The following is a 20,010-nucleotide window of genomic DNA, read 5'->3' as shown; positions in this document are numbered from 1 at the left end:
CAAAGAATGGAAGATACAACTCTTTCCTCTTCAGGAAAGGTCAGAGGTTGTGATAAATCAGTAATGTTATGTGAAGGGATGCCCGGGACAGCAGCAGGGGTTACTTTGGACAGGGAGTAGGGGCGTGTCCTTGCCTTTGTGGGGTCGGACAACATGACAATTGAGCCACACAAAGCCAAGAACAATGGACCCACAATGAAGGTCATTAGAAAAGGGACAATAGGTTGACCAATGCAGCCATGAATCCACAAACCCGATTTGCCGGTGTTTTTTTACTGTTTGGGCGGGGGATATTATTGTTATAGAAACATTGTTTTTATAATCATTCGACGTTATAGGGCCCCAATTCATATAAAGCTGTTGTCGCTTAGCATGAAGTGTGGTACCAATCACAGCAATGTAAGATGTCATATGATGTATTTTGGGTAGTAACCTCATTATTTATACTAAGCATATATATGTCTGTGCTTAATAGCAAGTGTTTATCTTAGATGGTTAAACAAGTTGGCCCATGGTCGTGATTGAACCATAAGATTTTGTTTTACCAAAGGAACAATTTTTAACCACTGGTCCCAACTTCAAATAAGCAGAAAATATTCCATAATTTTCCGCTAAGCGAACATAAGCAGGATACCAGTCACAAACTGTACGTGTGATAAGGTATTTTGACAGGTAGTCTTATTGAGCATAATTATGGTGCGTTCGTTTAGCTTCCCTGGGTCAAGCCCGGTGTGTGGTGTTTTTTTTTTTCCAGGACAAACGTGGGTAATTATCTGCACACGTTTGTCCTGGACAAAAAACACGCCACACACCGGGGTCGATCCAGGGGAGCTTAACGAACGCACCCTATGAAATTGGGTCAAGGTCTTAGAGCCTTTTTGTTCCTATTAATTTTGTTGTTTTTGAAACTTGATCATGTGTGGTGCTACAATATCAACGCCTCTCTCTGGACTCAAAAGTAAATTATCACAAGTTTTACGCAAAATTACATATTAATATTGATGATCAGTCATCAATATCATTTATTCATGTACACATTGACTCCGCCCAAGATGAGGTATTCAACTCACTCACAGGCAAGATAAAAAACATTAAGCAAATACATTATTCATGAGCACCTTATAAATATGTATATGTTATTTGCATAATGGTACAGCTTTGCATAATGTCTGAACATCAGAAACAAAAACCTTAAAAAATACAAATTTCACTTCAGGAAACCAAGGGTCATTTCAAGGAAACTTAAACCTGCATTACAGACTTACAAAATAAATACTGCTACAAAGTTCTTGCAGCTTGTTATGTGGTAAAAACCAATTTGACCCCACCCCTAAAAGGAACCCAGATATATAAAACAAAAAATTGCTTACCAAATGTTGAATGGAAACTTTGAAGGCAAATTTTAAGGATTTCCAAAAAAATATTTTCTTATCGTAAAGGAAACAATTTAATGGAAAAAGAGCACCCCCCTAAAAAAAAAAAAAAAAAAAAGAAAGAAAGAAATAAAAACATAATAAATAAATAAATAAATGAAATTTAAATAATAAAAAAAACAATAAAAAAGTAAAAATTGTAATTCCAATTATGTGCAAAGTTGGCATTAATCTCAATTCATATCGGGCATCATTTTCTGTATTTTTCATATCTTTACTACATGCAAAAAAGGTCAATGTAATATACATGATACTATATGTATGTAAGTAATACACAATTATCTATACATATGTACATGTTAACACAAAGCCTACTGTTTTATAAATGATGCATAAAAGTTAATTTTATAGCATGATTTTAACACTATTAGAAATGACAACGGTCTTGCATTTGGGGTAATTTCAAAAATCCTCCTTTGAAAACTTTGATTTCCGAACTAAAGTGTCTATTTTCAAATGAAAATGTGACTTTCCCTTAAATTTCAGGCCCTTAAGAAAGTTTCAGTAAAAACAAAAAAATTGTTTTCCATGACAAAAGTTATAAATAAAAAACTCTAACAATAAATACGTTTACAGCCTCGTGCCCTATAGCCACTATTTATATATTGAACGGCCGACTACAGAACAAATTATGATTGGAAACAAATTTCAGAAGTTTTCTTTTACGAAAATTGTTTTTTAAACGAATACTTCATACAAATTCCTGTGCATAAATATTTACAGCTTTATTAATGTCTATTAAAACAGATTTGTTTCTAAAAATGTATTTTGCATTTTCAGTTTGGTAGCTGCATGCATCATATAGTCAAGTAAAACCTTGCTATCAATATTCATTGAAAAGCAGTGACCAATCAAATCATCCCTTTCCTCTTTTGAATATTCATGAGCAAATTTCAGCCAATAACAACATTGAAATTCATGTCATTGAGCTATCTGTTGTTCTTTCTATTTACACATTTTCCTAGGACAACATCAGCTAAAAACATATTCCAGATGGATATATAAGACACTAAAACAAGCCACCCTCTCCAGTTTAATTTCTACAATTAAATAAAAAACAATCGATTAAAAAATAATAATACTTATTTGTTTACCCTTGCCAACAAAGAAGGCCGCAAAAACAACACTTGAAGACCATCTCAAACTGTCGATTCCCATTAACACAATACAAGTTATAGAAACAGAAAACATAGCAAGGTGATTCAAACTTGTTTCAAAACTATCTTTAGACTCAGGATTTAGGGGATAAAAAGAATAACATTCCTAATGACCGTGGTAAACTTTAAAATTCCACACCAATCGACCCAATTGTTTTGATTAATAATTAAATACCTTATATTTAGGGCTAAATACCCAACAGGGCCCAATTGCAAGGGGCTCCCCAGCAAGCTTGTGTGCCGTTTGCCTTGCTTATTATGTGGTAAGCAGCGTTTATAAAATGTCTGCTTATGGCCATTCTGTAAGCATACAAAATCTGCTTACAGGCTTTACGAAATTGAACCACAACCCAGCACAATTTACATGGTCTTTAATGACACGTCTTTCCCAACTGAAGCTTACAGACAAACGAAGTAAGTATGCCTGTAAGCAGAACAAAATCTGCTTACAGGCCATACGAAATGGAACTACAATTTAAATGGCCTTTATTGACAAGTCTTTCCCAACTGAAGCTTACAGACAAATGAGGTAAGTAGGTATGAGAGAAGCTGTGCCCAAAGATAAAATATGATTTCCCACATTTATAACCTTCACAATTCAACTCTAAAAATTCCGGACTTCTCCCTCTTTCACACAACCGGGAAACGTCTCTCTCCGAATAGAATACAATAAAAAATATATAAACTTTTCATTATAAGTATTTTTTGTAATGGTTTTAAAAATTTTGTTTGTTTTTTTACACTTTAATCTTAATATATCTGCTATATGTACAAATCCATATTGTATAGTACTAAAATGACGACTCTGGGACTTTTCTTGTTGCGTCGTGATCTTTTCAATAATAGAGTATGCTCGATGACTTAACCCTAAGAAATAGTCCAGTTGTTTGTCCGTCAAGTGGTTTCGTTTCCTACTATGGTTGGTAAAAGCAGCATTCTGGCAGAGGTAACCCATTGGAACCCTACAAAAAAACAAAAAACATTTGAAATGACTTAAGAAAGATGGAGACACGTACATTGTAAGCATTTATGGTCACCTGAAGTATGAATAGTTTGACATGCAAATTTGGAAAGAAAATGTATAAACTAGAGATTTAAGCTTCTATTTCGTGGTTATTTCTTCATGTTTTCTTTAACTTAGCTTGGAGGCCAAGGCAGGGTCCTCCAGTCCAAACCCTTACCAGAAATTGCCAAGTTGACAAGGCAAGGTATGGACTTGTCTGTGCTTATGGGAGCAAAGAAATCCACACACTGCTAAAAATGGTATTCTTGAAACAAGAAAAACATCTTATTTTAAGAAAATTATTCTTGTGTCACTCCCTAGAAAATATTTTCTAGGGAGTGACACAAGAAGATTTTCTCAAAATAAGATGTTTTTCTTGTTTCAAGACAACCATTTTTAGCAGTGCAGTAAACGCAACGGTTATTTAGGGAACCAGCTATCTTTACAGGGGCTGCCACATTTCGTTTGAGCACACACATACTTAGCCCTTTTCAAACTACTGTGCTCCCCACCCAGGGGAAGCCCTGGGAATAATGGTTGGCCCTTTCACACTTGGATTGCTTAACCCATGATCTACCCCAGCAAAGGGCATAGTATTTTGCTGATATTATTTTATTTTGTCTTTTTTTTTTATGCCTTTTTAGTTTTTATTGTTAGGCACATTGAGTAATCTTTGATTGATAATGCGCCTTATAAATGCTGTTCATAATTATTATACACCCAGGCAATAACCACCCCTGCCCTGGAGTAGGGGCAAATGTTAAAAAAGACCTGAGGTTTTCTCTTGACACGTGCAACTGAAACCCTGTGGAATAAGGATCTAGGGGAGTAAAATGTGTGAAAGTGCCCGCACGGAACTCATGGGGCTATGTATAGTGTGAAAATGGCTCTTCATGTTTCTGACAGAAATTTGGCGCTAATCCTGAAAGTAGAGAGTGGTGACCAAAAACGAAGAATTATGCAGAAAGCAGAGTTATGAAATGTTGCCCTTATCTACGGACAGAAGGGAAAAGACAAATCAGAGGAGATTTCAATATGTGTTCATGCATGAGAGAGAGAAAGACTAAGTAACAGTGGCAGCCCTACATGTATGTATAAAGAAAATGTTGTCAATGGACACTGTACATTGATGTCATTCCGCCTTGGTCTTAGAGGAAAAAGGATGATGGAACAATGGAAACGCGCAGCTATGTCTACACAGCGCACAGCATGGAGGCCTATCCTCCGTTTACCTCTAAGTGAGGGCGCCCTACTCGAATGACATCATACGCATCAGGGTTCAATTTCACAAAGCACTTAAGATTCATAAAATCGGCTAGGAGTCTGTTAAGCCGTGTCTGAAACGGCAACTTCAGCTACAGCTACGGCTAAACCAGCATGCCTGCCAGTACTGAAGAAAAGGCAGACGTGCACGTTCTAGCCGTACCTGTAGCTGAAATCGCCATTTCGGTCACAGCCTTAAAGCCAAGTCACACTGTAGCGATAACAAAAACGATAACGATCACGACGCAAAGAGAACACATTCTATTGGTTGAATGAGCGTGTGCGTATTCTACGTGGAGCAATTCAACCAATAGAATGCATTCTACTTGCGTCGTGATCATTATCGTCTTCGTTATCGCTGCAGTGTGACTCGGCCTTTAGAATGTATGAATTCCCATCACCAGACTATAAATGAGGTAGTCACCAGACTGACAGATGGTACATACAACAAGAACAGAGAATGAAGGCTCAACAATGACAGTTAGTACAAAAGAGTTGATAGAGGTTTTTTTGTTTTATGTGAAGTCACTGAACGGATCTGCCATATTGCCAGCCAGAATTTGATCTTACTTGAATCTGATGGAACTCAACCTCGTTCCCAGGGGTGATCGATCGATGTTGTTTTCTAATAACCAGCTTTTGTGAGTAAAATGACTTCACTAAGGCTAAGGCTGATGCAGTAATCCTACACTAGCCACAGCCGAACAAGATTGGCTGACAATATCGCATCTAAATGTTATTCCCACTTAGTGAGTTAAAAGTTTCTCTAAAAGTTTCTCATAGAGATTTGCCCTCAACCAGTGTCTACTTTACACGAAAATAATGTGCACAGCTCTTATTTTCTGGATTGTCACTTTGTTTAAAGTCCTCACAACTGTCACTGTAGATAGCCCCCACTTCATCTGGTCCTGAGGCAACACTGCAGTGCGGAAACGCCTGGCCCACTCACCACAGGGACTGGAGCGTCCAGGCCGGGTGGTCCGGGATCCCCAGGGGAACCCTTATACCCTCGCTTGCCTCGCCTTCCCTGTTCACCCTGGGGAGCAAAAAGACAAAGGAGGAGAAAAGTTAAGCAAATGCAAGAGAAAAAACAAGAATAATGGATTGGTAATCAAGGACAGGGAAAAGAAAGGAAAAAAGGTGGACAGAGAAGAAGATGGAAAGATGACTCCAGGGTACATGCAGGAGCAACATGGACCAGAACTGCAAGAGATAGAAATAAAAAGAGCCTAAAATGATGATGATGCAGAGAATGAAACCTTAACCTTCAGAAGCTATAAAGATGGAGAAAAATCACAGAAAATGAGACGACAGTGGTTTTTATTTGAGCTCTTTGTGAAAGTGTCCATCGATCCCCTCCCATTTCGAATGGATATAAACTAAACTGAAGAAATTTGTATGCCAGTTTGCCCGAAATAAGGCTAAAAGCAATTTTTGAGGGGCTAGAAGAAGAAAAAAACATTTAAGTAACTGAGGGGAGCTGAAGGTTTTATTTGGTATTCCCTTTGAAACAGTCTAGATAGTAGGTTGGAGGGAAACTTGCACGAGAACAAGTAGAGAGTCTTGTTTTTATCTCATGGTGTCTTTGGTAAAAACACCATAAAAACTTAAACAAAAAGTTGAACTCATACATCTATTGGTGTAGCCTTCGAGAAAGACTCTGCTAGGGTCGAAACGTCAGACCATTAACTGGTTTGTGCATCTGTTTGTTTATTTACCTTTTCACCTTCCGTCCCATCGTCACCTCTGTCTCCCTTTGGACCCAATAATCCAGTAAAACCTGTATCACCCTACAACATAACACGACATCAATACAATAACGGAAATCAATACAAGAACAAAATATCAAAATAAACACATTGTGACATTTTACTTCTTGAAGGTAGGGTCACACTTTGGCAAAGAGCACCCCTCCCCTTCCAAAAGAAGGGGGTATTTTTTATCCAAAAGCTTACTTGTTATGAAGATGGTACAGTTGTATGTATCATACAAAACTATTTTATCTGAGAAAACCCTGTCGATTAGAAATAAATAACACCATTTGAATCTGAGAAACGATTCATGGGTGAATCAGTTCTCAGATAGCTGAGGGTTTGTGTTCATTTACGAATGCTGCCGACAGAGATGTGGTTGGAACCTGCTGTCATCTTGCTAAACATGAACTGATTTGACAAGCTTCTGAAAATATTTTTGCAGTTTTTTGTTTTTGTTTTTTTTTCTCAGCAAGTAGACACTGTATTCAGCTGAAACTTCACATATTATGACTTTTATTATATCTGTCTTGATAATTAATTGTCTCAAAACTTTAGCATTATGTTGACAAAAACCAGTATATGACTCTACCTTAAAATAAATCAAAAATACTTCACAACAGCACAAATAATCGAATATCATGCAGTAAAGTAAAAACATTGATTTTCAAAATAGTTTTTCGCTAAGAACGATAATTGCAAGAACGCATGCTTATCAATTTAGAAACAAATTCATTTTTAAAACTAGGACTGGCTCAGGCATAGGCTTCAGAAGCTCATAAAATTTCAAATCTTAAAATGTTAATTAGCCAAAACCTGAACTTGATCAGCTTAGTTTTAATAACACCAATATAGAAGAAAGTTCTTCTTTATAGAAACATGTTCTTCTTTATAGAAAGAGGAACAAAGTGAGAGCTAAGCTTGGGCGATATCATGATATAATCGAATATCGCGATATTAATTTGGAAACGATTTCGATATAGGATGGATTTGGTTTTAATCGAAATATCGATATATCGCGATATATTGACTAAATATCGAGATGTAATTGCTAGCTGAGACATCTTGCACCCCATAAACCAGAAGAGTAGGTCATTAGAACACCTCTCTTATGCTATGACTGTCTCTTCTACAACTTTCACTTGAAGTTTGAAGACTGGATGTCAAATCTAATTAATCGCATTATATCGAATATCGCGATATATTGTCGGCGATATATCGTGAATAAAATAAATCGATATCGCCCAAGCTTAGTGAGAGCAACAAAAGGAGGGCTGGTTAAAAATTGAAAAATATCTTACCATATCGCCTTTTAATCCTGGTGGGCCCTGAAAGAAAGAACCAGGACAAAGAAAAAAGCAGTTACCTTATAAAAATCTTACGATAAACATAGATCTACGTTTAGGAAGAGGTTGGTGAAATCAACGGCTGGACACTTTCGGTAATTGTTAAAGACCAGTGTTCTTACTTGGTGTATCCCAACGTAAGCAAAACAAATCTGTGAAATTTTGTACTCGGTGGGTCATCGAAGTTACAAGTTAAAAAGGAAAGACAAAGCAGTTACTTTACAGAAATCTTACGATAAACATAGATCTGTTACAGAAGGCGTGGTTTTTGGGAACAGCAAGGATTCTGAGTGAGACCCTTGAGATCCAAGGCTACAAGTTGACCCCAGACTAAAGGAGTTATCTTTCTATGTATGAAATGACAAAACAAAATAATAACAAAACATTCTTAATTTTGTTAGAATATGTTTTAATCAGTTCCTGAATCTTACCATATTTCCTTTAGGCCCATCTCTGCCAGCTTTCCCTGGATCACCAACCAAACCCTGTAAACAACAACAACAACAACGATCATAACCCAAGAAACCACTTGTCACACTTCTTACCCGAGTTCTCACTAAGTTCCCTTCACAAAAATACCAATTATCGTACTTAGAATCAATAAGAACTTAAAATTGTTCCTTCTCTAACATCGAGATTTAAAGGGTGGCTGCAGTTTTTTTAAATTCATTTAAATGATTAAACATGACTTTTTAAACCTGAAATATTTGTTTACATTTTTTATTGAATGCGCAAGTATTTTAAAAATGGTTTTCAAGCCGCCGGGCCCCCTGGCTGTGTGCATATAATAGAGACGTGTGCACTGTGTGGCCTGGTACCTAGGCGCGTGTAGTTAGGGACCAGACTCTTTTTGCTGACGATATGTTTGAATTCCCGACGAGACGTCGATGGTAGGGGGCGGTAACAATCCACAAAAGGGGGGGGCATGACTTATTCGCTTATTACGCAAGTCAGATATGTCGAGAATAAACAAAACACATTTTATTGATGTTCAATACATATATCAGAAATAAATGACAGCAAAATTAACTGTTTTATTTGAATTCACTGCAGCATCCCTTTAACTTGTCTCAAGGGAGTTCAAGAAAGAACAATTCTCATCATACTTCTTGCACGAGTTCACATTATTGAGTTCTCTCCGAACTACTCACCATAATTCCCTTTGGTCCGACCTCTCCCCTCTCTCCAATTTCACCCCTCGTTCCCTGGAAGAAGAAGACAAAAATTATTGCCAGATAGTTTGGAAAGCAAAAACAGTAACTTGAAGTAACAGCACTAAGAATGATTAATGTTGGCATAATGAATTGAAATCTAAGTACAAGCAGCTGTTGTTAATCACAAAAGAAAATGTCAGTAAAGATAAACAAGATTTTTTTTTAAGTTCTGAAAACATAAAGTGAGACCGTTAGTTAGTTGGGAAAGCTTGAAAAACTTGTTAGTCAAGGAAAATGTTAGTATGGGTAAAACTTCAGTCAATGTAAATAAGTAAGTCAAACTAAATGAAGTTCTGAGAACATAAAAATGAAAAGTTGAAGGTGGGAGAAAACTTTGTTAGTACGGTTAGACAAAACTGATTAAAAAAGTTGTTGCTGCAAACGAAGGAACATAATTAAAAACATCATACCAGCATTTTTCTTTAGTGTTAGTACTTTATGACAACATAAACAAGTAAAGATAAAGAGGTTAACGCCTGTTTAAGATGGTTTTAAAAAGACTCTGGACGCTATTGGTAATTGTCAAAGACCAGTCTTCTCACTTAGTGTATCTCAACATTTATGCATAAAATAACAAACCGTTTCTCACAAAGTGTTATACTAAAAACAGCTCCCCATTACTTGTTACCAATTAAGGTTGTATGCTAATAATTATTTTGAGTAATTAGCAATAGTGTCCACTGCCTTTAAAGGGTGTTAGTTCTTTGTGTTAGTCCTAAATGAACAAAGTGCAGGCATTACGTACAGACAAACCCATTGGTCCAATAGTTCCCTTTTCACCCTTTGGCCCTTGAGGTCCATATTGGCCTGTTGGTCCTACCAGACCCGGGGGCCCTATCATACCCTTAATGCCCTGTGGAATAAATATTGTACAAGATGAATACATATTTTGTAAAAAAAAAATTATATATATATATATATATATTGACACTTCATCAGAATAAAAACAATGAAATAATATGCATCAAATTGATTTGACATAAACTTTTTGTGGTTTGCATTTGGCAATCAAGAAATTTTATTTGAGTTTTGATCAGGGTTGAGAGAGTAATTGAATGATGTAAACAATATGAAGATTTAACTTTATCTTTAATTCTAATTTGAGTTTCAATTATGAAATCATTTTGTCTTTTGAAAAAGGGAAACTTAACTCAACTTTCATCCCAAAAATATTATGGGTATAACTTGAAAGGTCAAAGCAATTTGATAAAAAGGAGTGAAAAAGTCTTTTTGAAGATTATTTAAAGAATATTGCAGAGTTGTCAAATCCACAGTTATACCTGTACACCAGCAATGCCTTGGGGTCCGATTTCACCCTGTAACCCAATATCTCCCTTGTCACCTTTAGCACCCTGCCAACAAAATTATCGATTAATCATAAATATTTCTGAGCCAACAAATTCCATCTGTAAGCGATACCCATTTGTAACAATAATAATAACAATAATAATAATAATTTGGGGGGCTAATCATCCTTACTCGCAGCTAAAAGCTAAATTGCGAAGGATGCGGCTACAACGAGAAGCAGAAGCAGGCATGCAAGGGTGCCTCTGGCTGCCAGCCACATCAACCCATTATGACCACGGAGCACAGCCAAGATCGAAAGTGTGTGATTTTTCCCGAGGGAGGAAAACCGGATGGTCTGGAAAACCCTCGACTCACATATGGCCCCGGCCGGGAATCGAACCGGGTCACCTTGGTGAGAGGCGAGCGCTTTACGCACACGCCAACCATGCCACCCACTTGTACTCCTGAAAGGAGAGTAGCAACTATGATAAAATGCCTTGCTCAATGTCACAGGGTCATGACTGACCAGGTCAGGATTTAAACACACATTCTGTACATTGCAGAACTTAAGTCCAGCGTCCGCTCAGCCATGACACCCCATTGAAGTTATGTTTTTAAAAGCCATCCACACAACTATTGACATATCTTTACAAGACGAAATGCTACTAATTGACAAACTAATAATAATAAATAATAATAATAAACATTTCTATGGCGCTCTACAATTAACACAGTGCCTCTACAATTAATGCAGCGCCTCACAAGAAAGACAAAAAACTAAGAAGTTGCAGTTGCTCTTTGAGGCTTTGTAAACCAATTATAAAACTAAAACTCCAACCATAAGAATCAGAAGCATAATTTTGACAATTCAAAAAAAACAAAAAACTGTACAGCCATCATCAGCTGCTACACAGAATTAAAAAAAACTAACTGGAAAAAAAGATTTATTATGAATTGAAGTGAATAGTTCGCCATGTCAACATGGCTACCTACAGCTATTCCCGTGGGTCCAATTTCACCAGGGCTTCCCTTCTCTCCTACACCTGGTGGTCCAGTCAGTCCGTCCATACCAGGCTGGCCAACCATTCCTTCTAATCCCTGCCAAATCAAAGCATCATAGCAACATTAGGAGTGTGGAACTGGGAAAAGTGTTCAACAATCGCAGCTACAAGGTTCAATTGAGATACATGAAGCACTCCGTTCTTCAATCCAAGGTGAAAATTCCAGTTAAAACCAGTTAAAGTCAACTTGTTTAAACTGGAATAAACTGGTGTTCAACTGGTACCTGTTGGATTCAACTTGTAGTCCAGCTGGTTGAAAAAGAAACTAGTTGAAACCAGTTCAAGGAAGTAGTGGCCAACTGGTAGATATTGTGGTGTGGCATCCACATGAACCAGTTCAATCCAGTTACAGATTTCCAGTTCAACGAACTAGTTGGGACCAGTTTACACCAGTTGAACTGGTTTCAAATGGAGTGTATTTTTTTTACCTGGGAGACCATTTGTGTGTGAGATTTGAATATTGTCTGGTCATTCTAAATGGCAGATATTTGTTGTCTTCTGTCATCAGACAATTTAGCTTGAAAGCATTTTGCGCAGTCCTTTCAAAATTTGGTAATAAAAAGGCTGAAGATATCAGAAACATTGCTTGTTAGTACATGAGGAAATAAACAATGTTGTTAGTAGTAAGAGGGTGTGAAGGCACACTGTAGTTTCAATGATCGTACCTGGATCCCTGGTGCTCCGTCAGATCCCTGGTCACCCTTCTCTCCCCTATCACCTGTCTCACCCTGTATAATGCAATAGTATTGATTTAACAAACTAAACAATAGCATTTTCTTTGAAATAGTTTATATAAGTTTTGATTCAAAACAATTTGGGTTTGAACAAAGAAAAGAAAAATTATCTGAAGGAGCAAGATTTCAACCAAGAACCTTCGGATGAACACACCAGCGCTCTACCAACTGAGCTTTCCAGACCTATGTTGGGGGTCCTGTATTAGTCAAAATCTTTGTTTGTGGTGCCAGTCAGAAGCCATTCAACCATTTTAATAGCTACTGTTTAGCCAGGGATCACTCCCAAGTTTACAATACAACCTGGGAAGTGGCAGCCAGGGGATCACCTTCATTCAGTCGATGCACGTTGGTCTCCCGTTGCTGTACGAATCGCCCAGTTGCAGGTCAGCGTCCCGTCACAAGTTGTCCACATGGATGGTTTGTCGTCTGCCACGGGAACAGGCTAGTGTCCCCGAGTCTGCGATCACTATAACAAGACGCTACTTTGTATTATTAGGAATGACTTCTTACCTTTTCCCCAGGCGTTCCCGGCACACCCACATCTCCCATATCTCCTTTCTTTCCTTCCAGACCCATCAGTCCAGGAGTTCCGTCTTTACCATCTGTGCCATTCAAACCCTAAAAGACAAACATCCATCAAGATATCAACTGGGCTCAGGAACTTCTTATTCAATATAAACACCAGGTTCTGAAAAAAAAGGATTTTCAAAAACGCGATACTAGCATAGAAACCCCATGGAGAGAAGACAAGAGAAAAGTTTTAGTTGTGGGAGGACTACTCCAGACCTTCAGGTATGGACTGAAAACCCAGTCCACATTGGAATTCAAACCGGGGACCTAGAGGTGGAAGGCGAGGTAAGACTCAACCAGCCCACCCATCCCACCTTCGTGAAAAGATATTACAAACCAGAACATTTATCATGGAAGAGAAGGGGTTAACCCCAGTGTTTTGGGTTCACATAGCTACAGTGATTAACGTCACTTAAGGTATCCTTGGTTTCATTACCGGCAATCTAATAATACTATAAGGTGGCAGACACCAGGGCCCAATTTCATAGAGCTGCTTAACACAAAAATTTGCTTAGCATGAAATTTCTTTCTTGATACAAACAGGATTACCAACAAAATTTCTATTTGTTGCATATTGCTTGTTCAGCTGTTGTTTGCTTATCCTGAAAATCACATGGAAATTTGGTTGGTAATCCTGTTGTTATCAAGGAAGAAATTTCATGCTAAGCAAATTTTCGTGCTTAGCAGCTCTATGAAATTGGGCCCAGGTAAATTTCCAATGTTTACTTCATTCTGGTAATGCCCACATTCTAGTTATTTCCACATTTTTAAAACTTTATTCTGCAAATACTTTGAGGAAACGTGAGCAAAGGGGAAGATAACTTGGTGTCCAACTGGTTGCCCGATTACTTGGCTGAGAGTGCACCTTTAAAGACACTGGACACTTTTGGTAATTGTCAAAGACCAGTCTTCTCACTTGGTGTATCTCAACATATGCATAAAATAACAAACCTGTAAAAATTTGAGCTCAATTGGTCGTCGAAGTTGCGAGATAATAATAAAAAAAAACGCCCTTGTCACACGAAGTTGTGTGCTTTCAGATGCTTGATTTCAAGACCTCAAATTCTAAACTTGAGGTCCGAAATCAAACTCGTGGAAAATTACTACTTTCTTGAAAACTACGTCACTTTAGAGAGAGCGGTTTCTCACAATGTTTTATACTATCAACCTCTCCCCGTTACTCGTTACCAAGTGAGGTTTTATGTTAATAATTATTTTGAGTAATTACCAATACAGTGTCCACTGCCTTTAATGAATATGGTACTGTAACAGTAATCCTGCGTGTTCTCCTATGGCAAATAATATACTGGAGGTATACGAGAGGTCAAAATGTCAACATGTCAACTTGTCAACATGTGAGACAATTATTGCCCAGTCATTAGCAAGATGCTCCGTTTGAAAACATGAAAAGGAAAATGGATTATCGTCTGATCTTCAATTTCCTCTTCCAACATTCAGTTGACATTTTTTCTTGGAAAAAAGAAATGCGTCATCAGGTAGGAGGTAAACTGTCAGGATATTCGAACAATGTTTTCTAGACCAACAATCGGTTTTGCTTTTTGTAAGCTTTTAGACATTGGGTGTTTGTGATTAAAACAAGTTACGTGAAGTAACTAAAACTAATGAATTGAGCGTTCTGTAATATTTTGTGGAAAGGCGAGTTTTTTTAAAACTCCGACACATTAGGTGTTTGTGATAACAAGTTGCATGAAGTAATTAAAACTAATGACTTTGAGCGTTCAATCTTTCAATAGATTGGGAGTTAACAAGAGACACCTGTTTGTGGTAAGCAGAATTGGTGGGGATAGAAACGCTGTTTAGATTTAGTCTAAAAGTGTACTGATTCAAAAGTTCATATTAGCAGCCTTTTCCGAAAAATTCCAAGTCATAATAGAAAAAAGAAGAAAAAAAAGGTGTTTTCAGTTGTTACAACCAAAACTATTTAAAGACAATGTGTCTACATGCTGCAAATTGCGCATTTTAACAAAATACTTTCTCTCCTGACTCGCAAAAGATTAAGCCAAAATATTCACAGGTTTGTTAAATGCAGTGGACACTATTGGTAATTACTCAAAATAATTATTAGCACAAAACTTCACTTGTTAGCCAGTAATGGGGAGAGGTTGACGGTATAAAACATTGTGAGAAACGGCTCCCTCTGAAGTGACATAGTTTTCGAGAAAGAAGTAATTTTCCACTAATTTGATTTCAAGTCCACAAGTTTAGAATTTGAGGTCTCAAAATCAACCATCTAAATGCACACGACTTTGTGTGACAAGCGTGTTTTTTTCTCTCATTATTATCTCGCAACTTTGACGACCAATTGAGTTCAAATTTTTACAAGGGTGTTATTTTATGCATATGTTCAGATACACCAAGAGAGAAGACTGGTCTTTGTCAATTACCAATAGTGTCCAGTGTCTTTAAGTGTACTTGATCATAGAAAACATGAACACTGTCTGCGTCTATTTTGTCAGTTCTACCTCTTCTGTACAACAATACTATATTTAATGTCTTCTCTCCTTTTTACTCAAACCTCAGGCCATGAATTTCAGGAAATGCCAATAAGGTTCCAGGATTCTGGTTTTGGCCTTGGTGCCCTTTAAGAAATGTGCCCATAGAAGTTAATGGAAAGTGGCCCTGTCCCATAAGAATTAAATACCTAAACGAAAACCTGAAATAAAATCAACTTCAGATAAGAACAACAGACACATGCAGAAAATAATAACAAATCTATGTTAAAGGAACACGTTGCCTTGGATCGGACGAGTTGGTCTATAAAAAGCGTTTGAAACGGTTTGTTATGAAATGCATATGGTTAGAAAGATGTTTTAAAAGTAGAATATAATGATCCACACAAGTATCACTCCAAATTGCAGTTTTCCTTTTACGTCGAACTAACATGGTCGCTGTGTTAGTTGACGAGGTAAAAAGAAAACCATGCAACTTTGAGGCATATTGTTTTGTGTAGATCATTGTATTCTTCTTTAACAACATCTTTCTACCCATATGCATTTTATAACAAATGGTTACAGAACGCTTTTCAAATACCAACTCGACCGATCCGAGGCAACGTGTTCCTTTAATGTTTGTTGTGTAGTGTTGTTAGGGGGTGTTGTTTGTTTAAGATGAGCTGTCAGTTAACTTTCTACAGACAATCGTTAGACAAGTTGCAGAAAACAGACAATGAGGGCGCACTGCACAATAACTCTCCATGCCATGGTTTTGTTAACGCCTAGATTTGCTGTTAAAGCAGGATGCTGATGTTAATGTTCAATTAGTAAAAGTAAAGTCTATTAAACTGGTACCCATTAGTACTTCTGTGTAAAGAGAAGCAATTCTGATAAAGTGCCTTGCTCGAGGACACAAGTGTCAAGTCTCCTTGGCAACTGAGAATATTTCTATTCCCACTGGACAGGATACCAGTCCATTACAGCTCTCACCATTTGTACCCATAAGTTTAGAGAAGCAATTACGATAAAGTGCTTTGCAACTGACCAGGCCAAGATTCGAACCTACATTCTGTAAATACACAAAGCCCAACTCTGTCTAAGCCCAACGCCGTAGACCACTTGTCTACGTCACTCCTAATGTTTATTTAGTTTGAGTGTTATATCCATCTTTTTGAGAGTAGTATTTTACTTCTTATTTGTATTGCTTTAATGTCAAACCAGTGTTTAACATTGATGAGAGGCTGAAAGGTAACATAAGCAGTTCTTTTGACTTTTCAATCAAAAGAATAACAAATAATAATAACTAATGCTACTCAACAAATTTGATATCAACATTTAAACAGCTTAGCTTCCTCAGTAAAATATTTTATGAAATAACTATGTCTTCTTGTCCTACAAAGTTGCTTATGTCTAGTGAAAACCTCTTACCACGAAAGTTTTGGTTAGTCCATAGCTCTCCAATTAATTTGTATTAAGTTAAATGCAGTTCAATTAATTTTTGTTATTGAGTTTTGTAAACATTACTGGTTTGAGGGTATTATTGTCAACTGTAAACTACCTCGGTTGAGGTATACATGTGTAGATGCCCTCAATTGGGATAATACCATGTCCCGATCTTCTCCCAAAAGGCCATCTCGTATATAACACCTAATGTTAATGCAAAGCAAATTGTTTGCCTAAGTTGAGCTGTTTTTGCCCAAATTGGAATGATTTCAAAGTGTCCGATGAAACTCTACTGCTGAATTCCCAATTTGTTTGCATTCCTAGTTGGGTTAATACCTTAGTTGACAACAACCCTGTGTTAAGTTAGCAGAAGGCATCAATGTCACTCAAAACAGTTCCTGATGATGGGTCTAATCATTACCCCAATTGGGCTTTTAGTACCCAATCGAGGTAACACTCTACCCCAATCAAGTGAGTTTGGTTACAATGATCCCAGTTAAAGCATACAATATTAGAGCATCAAAAATGAGTTGTCACCCAAGAGTTTCTGATACCCTCATCGGTGGCAATTATCACCAATCAGGGTATAAAAATCACCAAATTGGGATACATATATCCAAATTGGGATACATGTATCCCAACTGGGATAATCTTTGGGTGACAGCAATTAAAGTGAGCGATATTAGAGTTGCGCAGTTCAGTGTGGCACACATGCTTCATAAGCCTGGCATGCTACCACGTACCCTCTTTCCCCTGCGCCCCGATTTGCCCCAGACTCCTTTCTGGCCACGCACACCGCGCATTCCCTACAGTACGGCACAGACATGAAATGATTTTAAGGACTGGAGACAAATGGGGGGAAGGGCTGGTCAAAAACTAACACCTTTTAAAGTAGGACTTGAAACTCTGCATGGTGAAAGTATAACTAGGTGAGGTTTACAGTAGCACAATGTAAAGATCTCTTTTAAGAGTGTCAGTTCTACAAAAACAACTGTGGTTGACACCATTTTCTTTGTTTTGATAAAGATTCACCACATGATTTTTGGAAGATACTTAAAAACCTTATCTCTCTCTAAAATGATCTTTCAAATCTTAAAACACTACTTGCGTTTCTTGATTTCCAAAAGAAATGTCTCTCTCAAATTTCAGAGACTCACAAAAGTTGATATCCCCAACCATCAATATAGATCTTGACTTTAGAAAGCCAAATTTGGAACACTAAAAAGTTTTTGAATTTTAACAACTGTTGCAGAGAAAAGATCTTTTCGCTGTGAATCTTATCCCCGGAGAAAGACCCCAAGTACAAGAGGGCAAAAGAGAAGGGGTGATAGAGATGACTGTTAACTAACATAACATTCCATCTTGTAGCTGAAAGCTTTTTTGATGAAGTTATAAATGTGCTGATGATAAAATGAAGTGATTAAAAGTGGAAGAATGGTGCAACTCTATTGCAAACTACACATGAATATAATATATATATATATTTATTATACAAAAGCTCTAAATAGAGTACTGCACGGCCAGTCTAAACAACTATACATAGCAATAAGGGTGGTACACAATATAGCGCCCTCTATAGTTTGTCCATGGGAAGCTTTAAACCATTTTGCGTGTTAGAGTGTAATACTGTGTGGTCAATGAAGTGCTTAATCACAAGTTACCACTTAAATTGGGGCAATTTTTTTCGTAGTTACATAAGAGACAAGCGCCAATTTACAGGCAACCAGTTCCAGGCAATCTCCAAGAAAACAAAAATGCACTCACATTTCGAATAATCACATATTTTTTGGGGGGGATCATAGTTTTTGAAAAATGTGCTTCCAGAGTGTTCCTGTAGCATGCACTGCGGCTGGTTGCCTCCAAGATGCCTGTAAAAATTGCCTCAGGTGACAAGGGCCTTAGAAGCCATTTTGACTAAAAACTTCTTGATTTGTTCCCCTACACTGCAATATTGGTGTCTCATGCCAAACTATAGAGGGGGTAGTATTGTGAATCACGCGTATTGATACAATCGATAAATTGCACATTTTCAAGGCAAATAGACAGGAATTTGAGAGCTATACCATTGTGAATGTCATACAAAAAGAAAAACAAGAAGAAGAGTAGAAATAAGACAAGCAAGGAATAGACAAATAAACGACAATATGAAGACTAAAGAAGTTGGAATGGGAAAGAAATGGGAAGAACATGGTTTTTAAGAAGTACATGCAAGCTTCAAGAACTATAAGACAGTTCAAGACAACGGAAGGAGTATGATAAGTGACATAATATCAAAGTAAAACAATATTTAAAGTAAAAGAACAAGTATATTTAGGTTTTAAAAAAAATGTGTAAAGATATCAATCAGTTTTTTTTTTTTTAAATAAAAACAAAACTAGATTCTTTCGCACGGCCGGATCCAACTAACAGGAAAGGTGTTTTTCTTTCCTCAATCAGTTTGGGATTTGACTGCTTTTTGTCATGATCAGAAAGCCTGTGTAAGTGTGATAAGATTTCGGACATGTTTTGGCACAAGAAATAATTCCTGCCATCCATTATTACTTGGGGAATTTGAGTTGATATGACATTGCCTCCCTTGGCACTGGTCAGTGAGTTAAGTTCTCATAATATATCAACAAAAAAGTACAGGAAACTCAAGAAAATCTCCTCTCTCAATAATCGTTTAGTTTTGAGGAAATAGTTTCGAGAATGACGTAGTTTAGGTTTGCCATTACCAATTATTTTTGAGTAACTTAGAACAAATTGAACAAATGTATGATGGTCTTGGCGTTCTAAATTGTGTACTTTTGAGTCTTTTAAAGGAAAAAGACACTGATGGTTTCTGATGATAAAGAATTACTCAGTTCTAATTTGGCAAAAACAAACGAAATCTTCAAAGTCGAGTCGATCAAATTATAAACTTCTTCAATCACTAACACGTATTTAAAGGTCTTAATGTGACTCAAATACGGGACCTGTCATGGTCAGCTTGTTCGTTTAAAAACTCATGGATTGCGGGAATGAAACATGTAAACTTTGACATAATCATGTGGTTTCTTTCAATTTTAAACATCCCCGATTTCATGAAACTTTACCCATCTGCGTAAGTTCACTTTCGCATCATTTATTGCAAAAGTTGTGCACACATTTTGTTGGGGCTACCAGCCATGCTCCTAGTGGATGATACCCATGCCTACATCCTTATAGACTGTGAATAGGGTAACCCTGTTTCAGCCCTAAGAATAGGTGATGGCACCGTGCCCCTGGTGGCAGTTGATTTGGGTCGTTAGCCAAAATCAGTTCAATGTAGACCTCA

At 37.2% G+C, this 20,010-nt stretch overlaps 1 protein-coding gene across 2 annotated transcripts in view; it reads right to left on the bottom strand.

The window, feature by feature from the left end:
* Positions 1–1,016: 1,016 nt before the first annotated feature.
* Positions 1,017–20,010, bottom strand: part of LOC139953132 (uncharacterized) — a 127,456-nt gene continuing 108,462 nt past the window's right edge. For both annotated transcript variants that reach the window (XM_071952552.1, XM_071952550.1), the window contains exons 20-30: positions 12,760–12,867; positions 12,181–12,243; positions 11,448–11,552; positions 10,448–10,519; positions 9,913–10,020; positions 9,105–9,158; positions 8,385–8,438; positions 7,909–7,935; positions 6,575–6,646; positions 5,806–5,892; positions 1,017–3,552 (exon numbers count right to left, since the gene is read on the bottom strand). In XM_071952552.1, coding sequence (XP_071808653.1) covers positions 3,505–3,552; positions 5,806–5,892; positions 6,575–6,646; positions 7,909–7,935; positions 8,385–8,438; positions 9,105–9,158; positions 9,913–10,020; positions 10,448–10,519; positions 11,448–11,552; positions 12,181–12,243; positions 12,760–12,867 — 798 coding nt within the window. In that variant the 3' untranslated portion in view covers positions 1,017–3,504. The remainder of the gene's footprint in view (positions 3,553–5,805; positions 5,893–6,574; positions 6,647–7,908; positions 7,936–8,384; positions 8,439–9,104; positions 9,159–9,912; positions 10,021–10,447; positions 10,520–11,447; positions 11,553–12,180; positions 12,244–12,759; positions 12,868–20,010) is intronic.

The sequence above is a fragment of the Asterias amurensis genome, chromosome 21 (assembly GCF_032118995.1).
Source record: "Asterias amurensis chromosome 21, ASM3211899v1".
NCBI classification, from domain to species: domain Eukaryota; kingdom Metazoa; phylum Echinodermata; class Asteroidea; order Forcipulatida; family Asteriidae; genus Asterias; species Asterias amurensis.
This window is presented reverse-complemented; position numbering and strand designations above follow the sequence as displayed.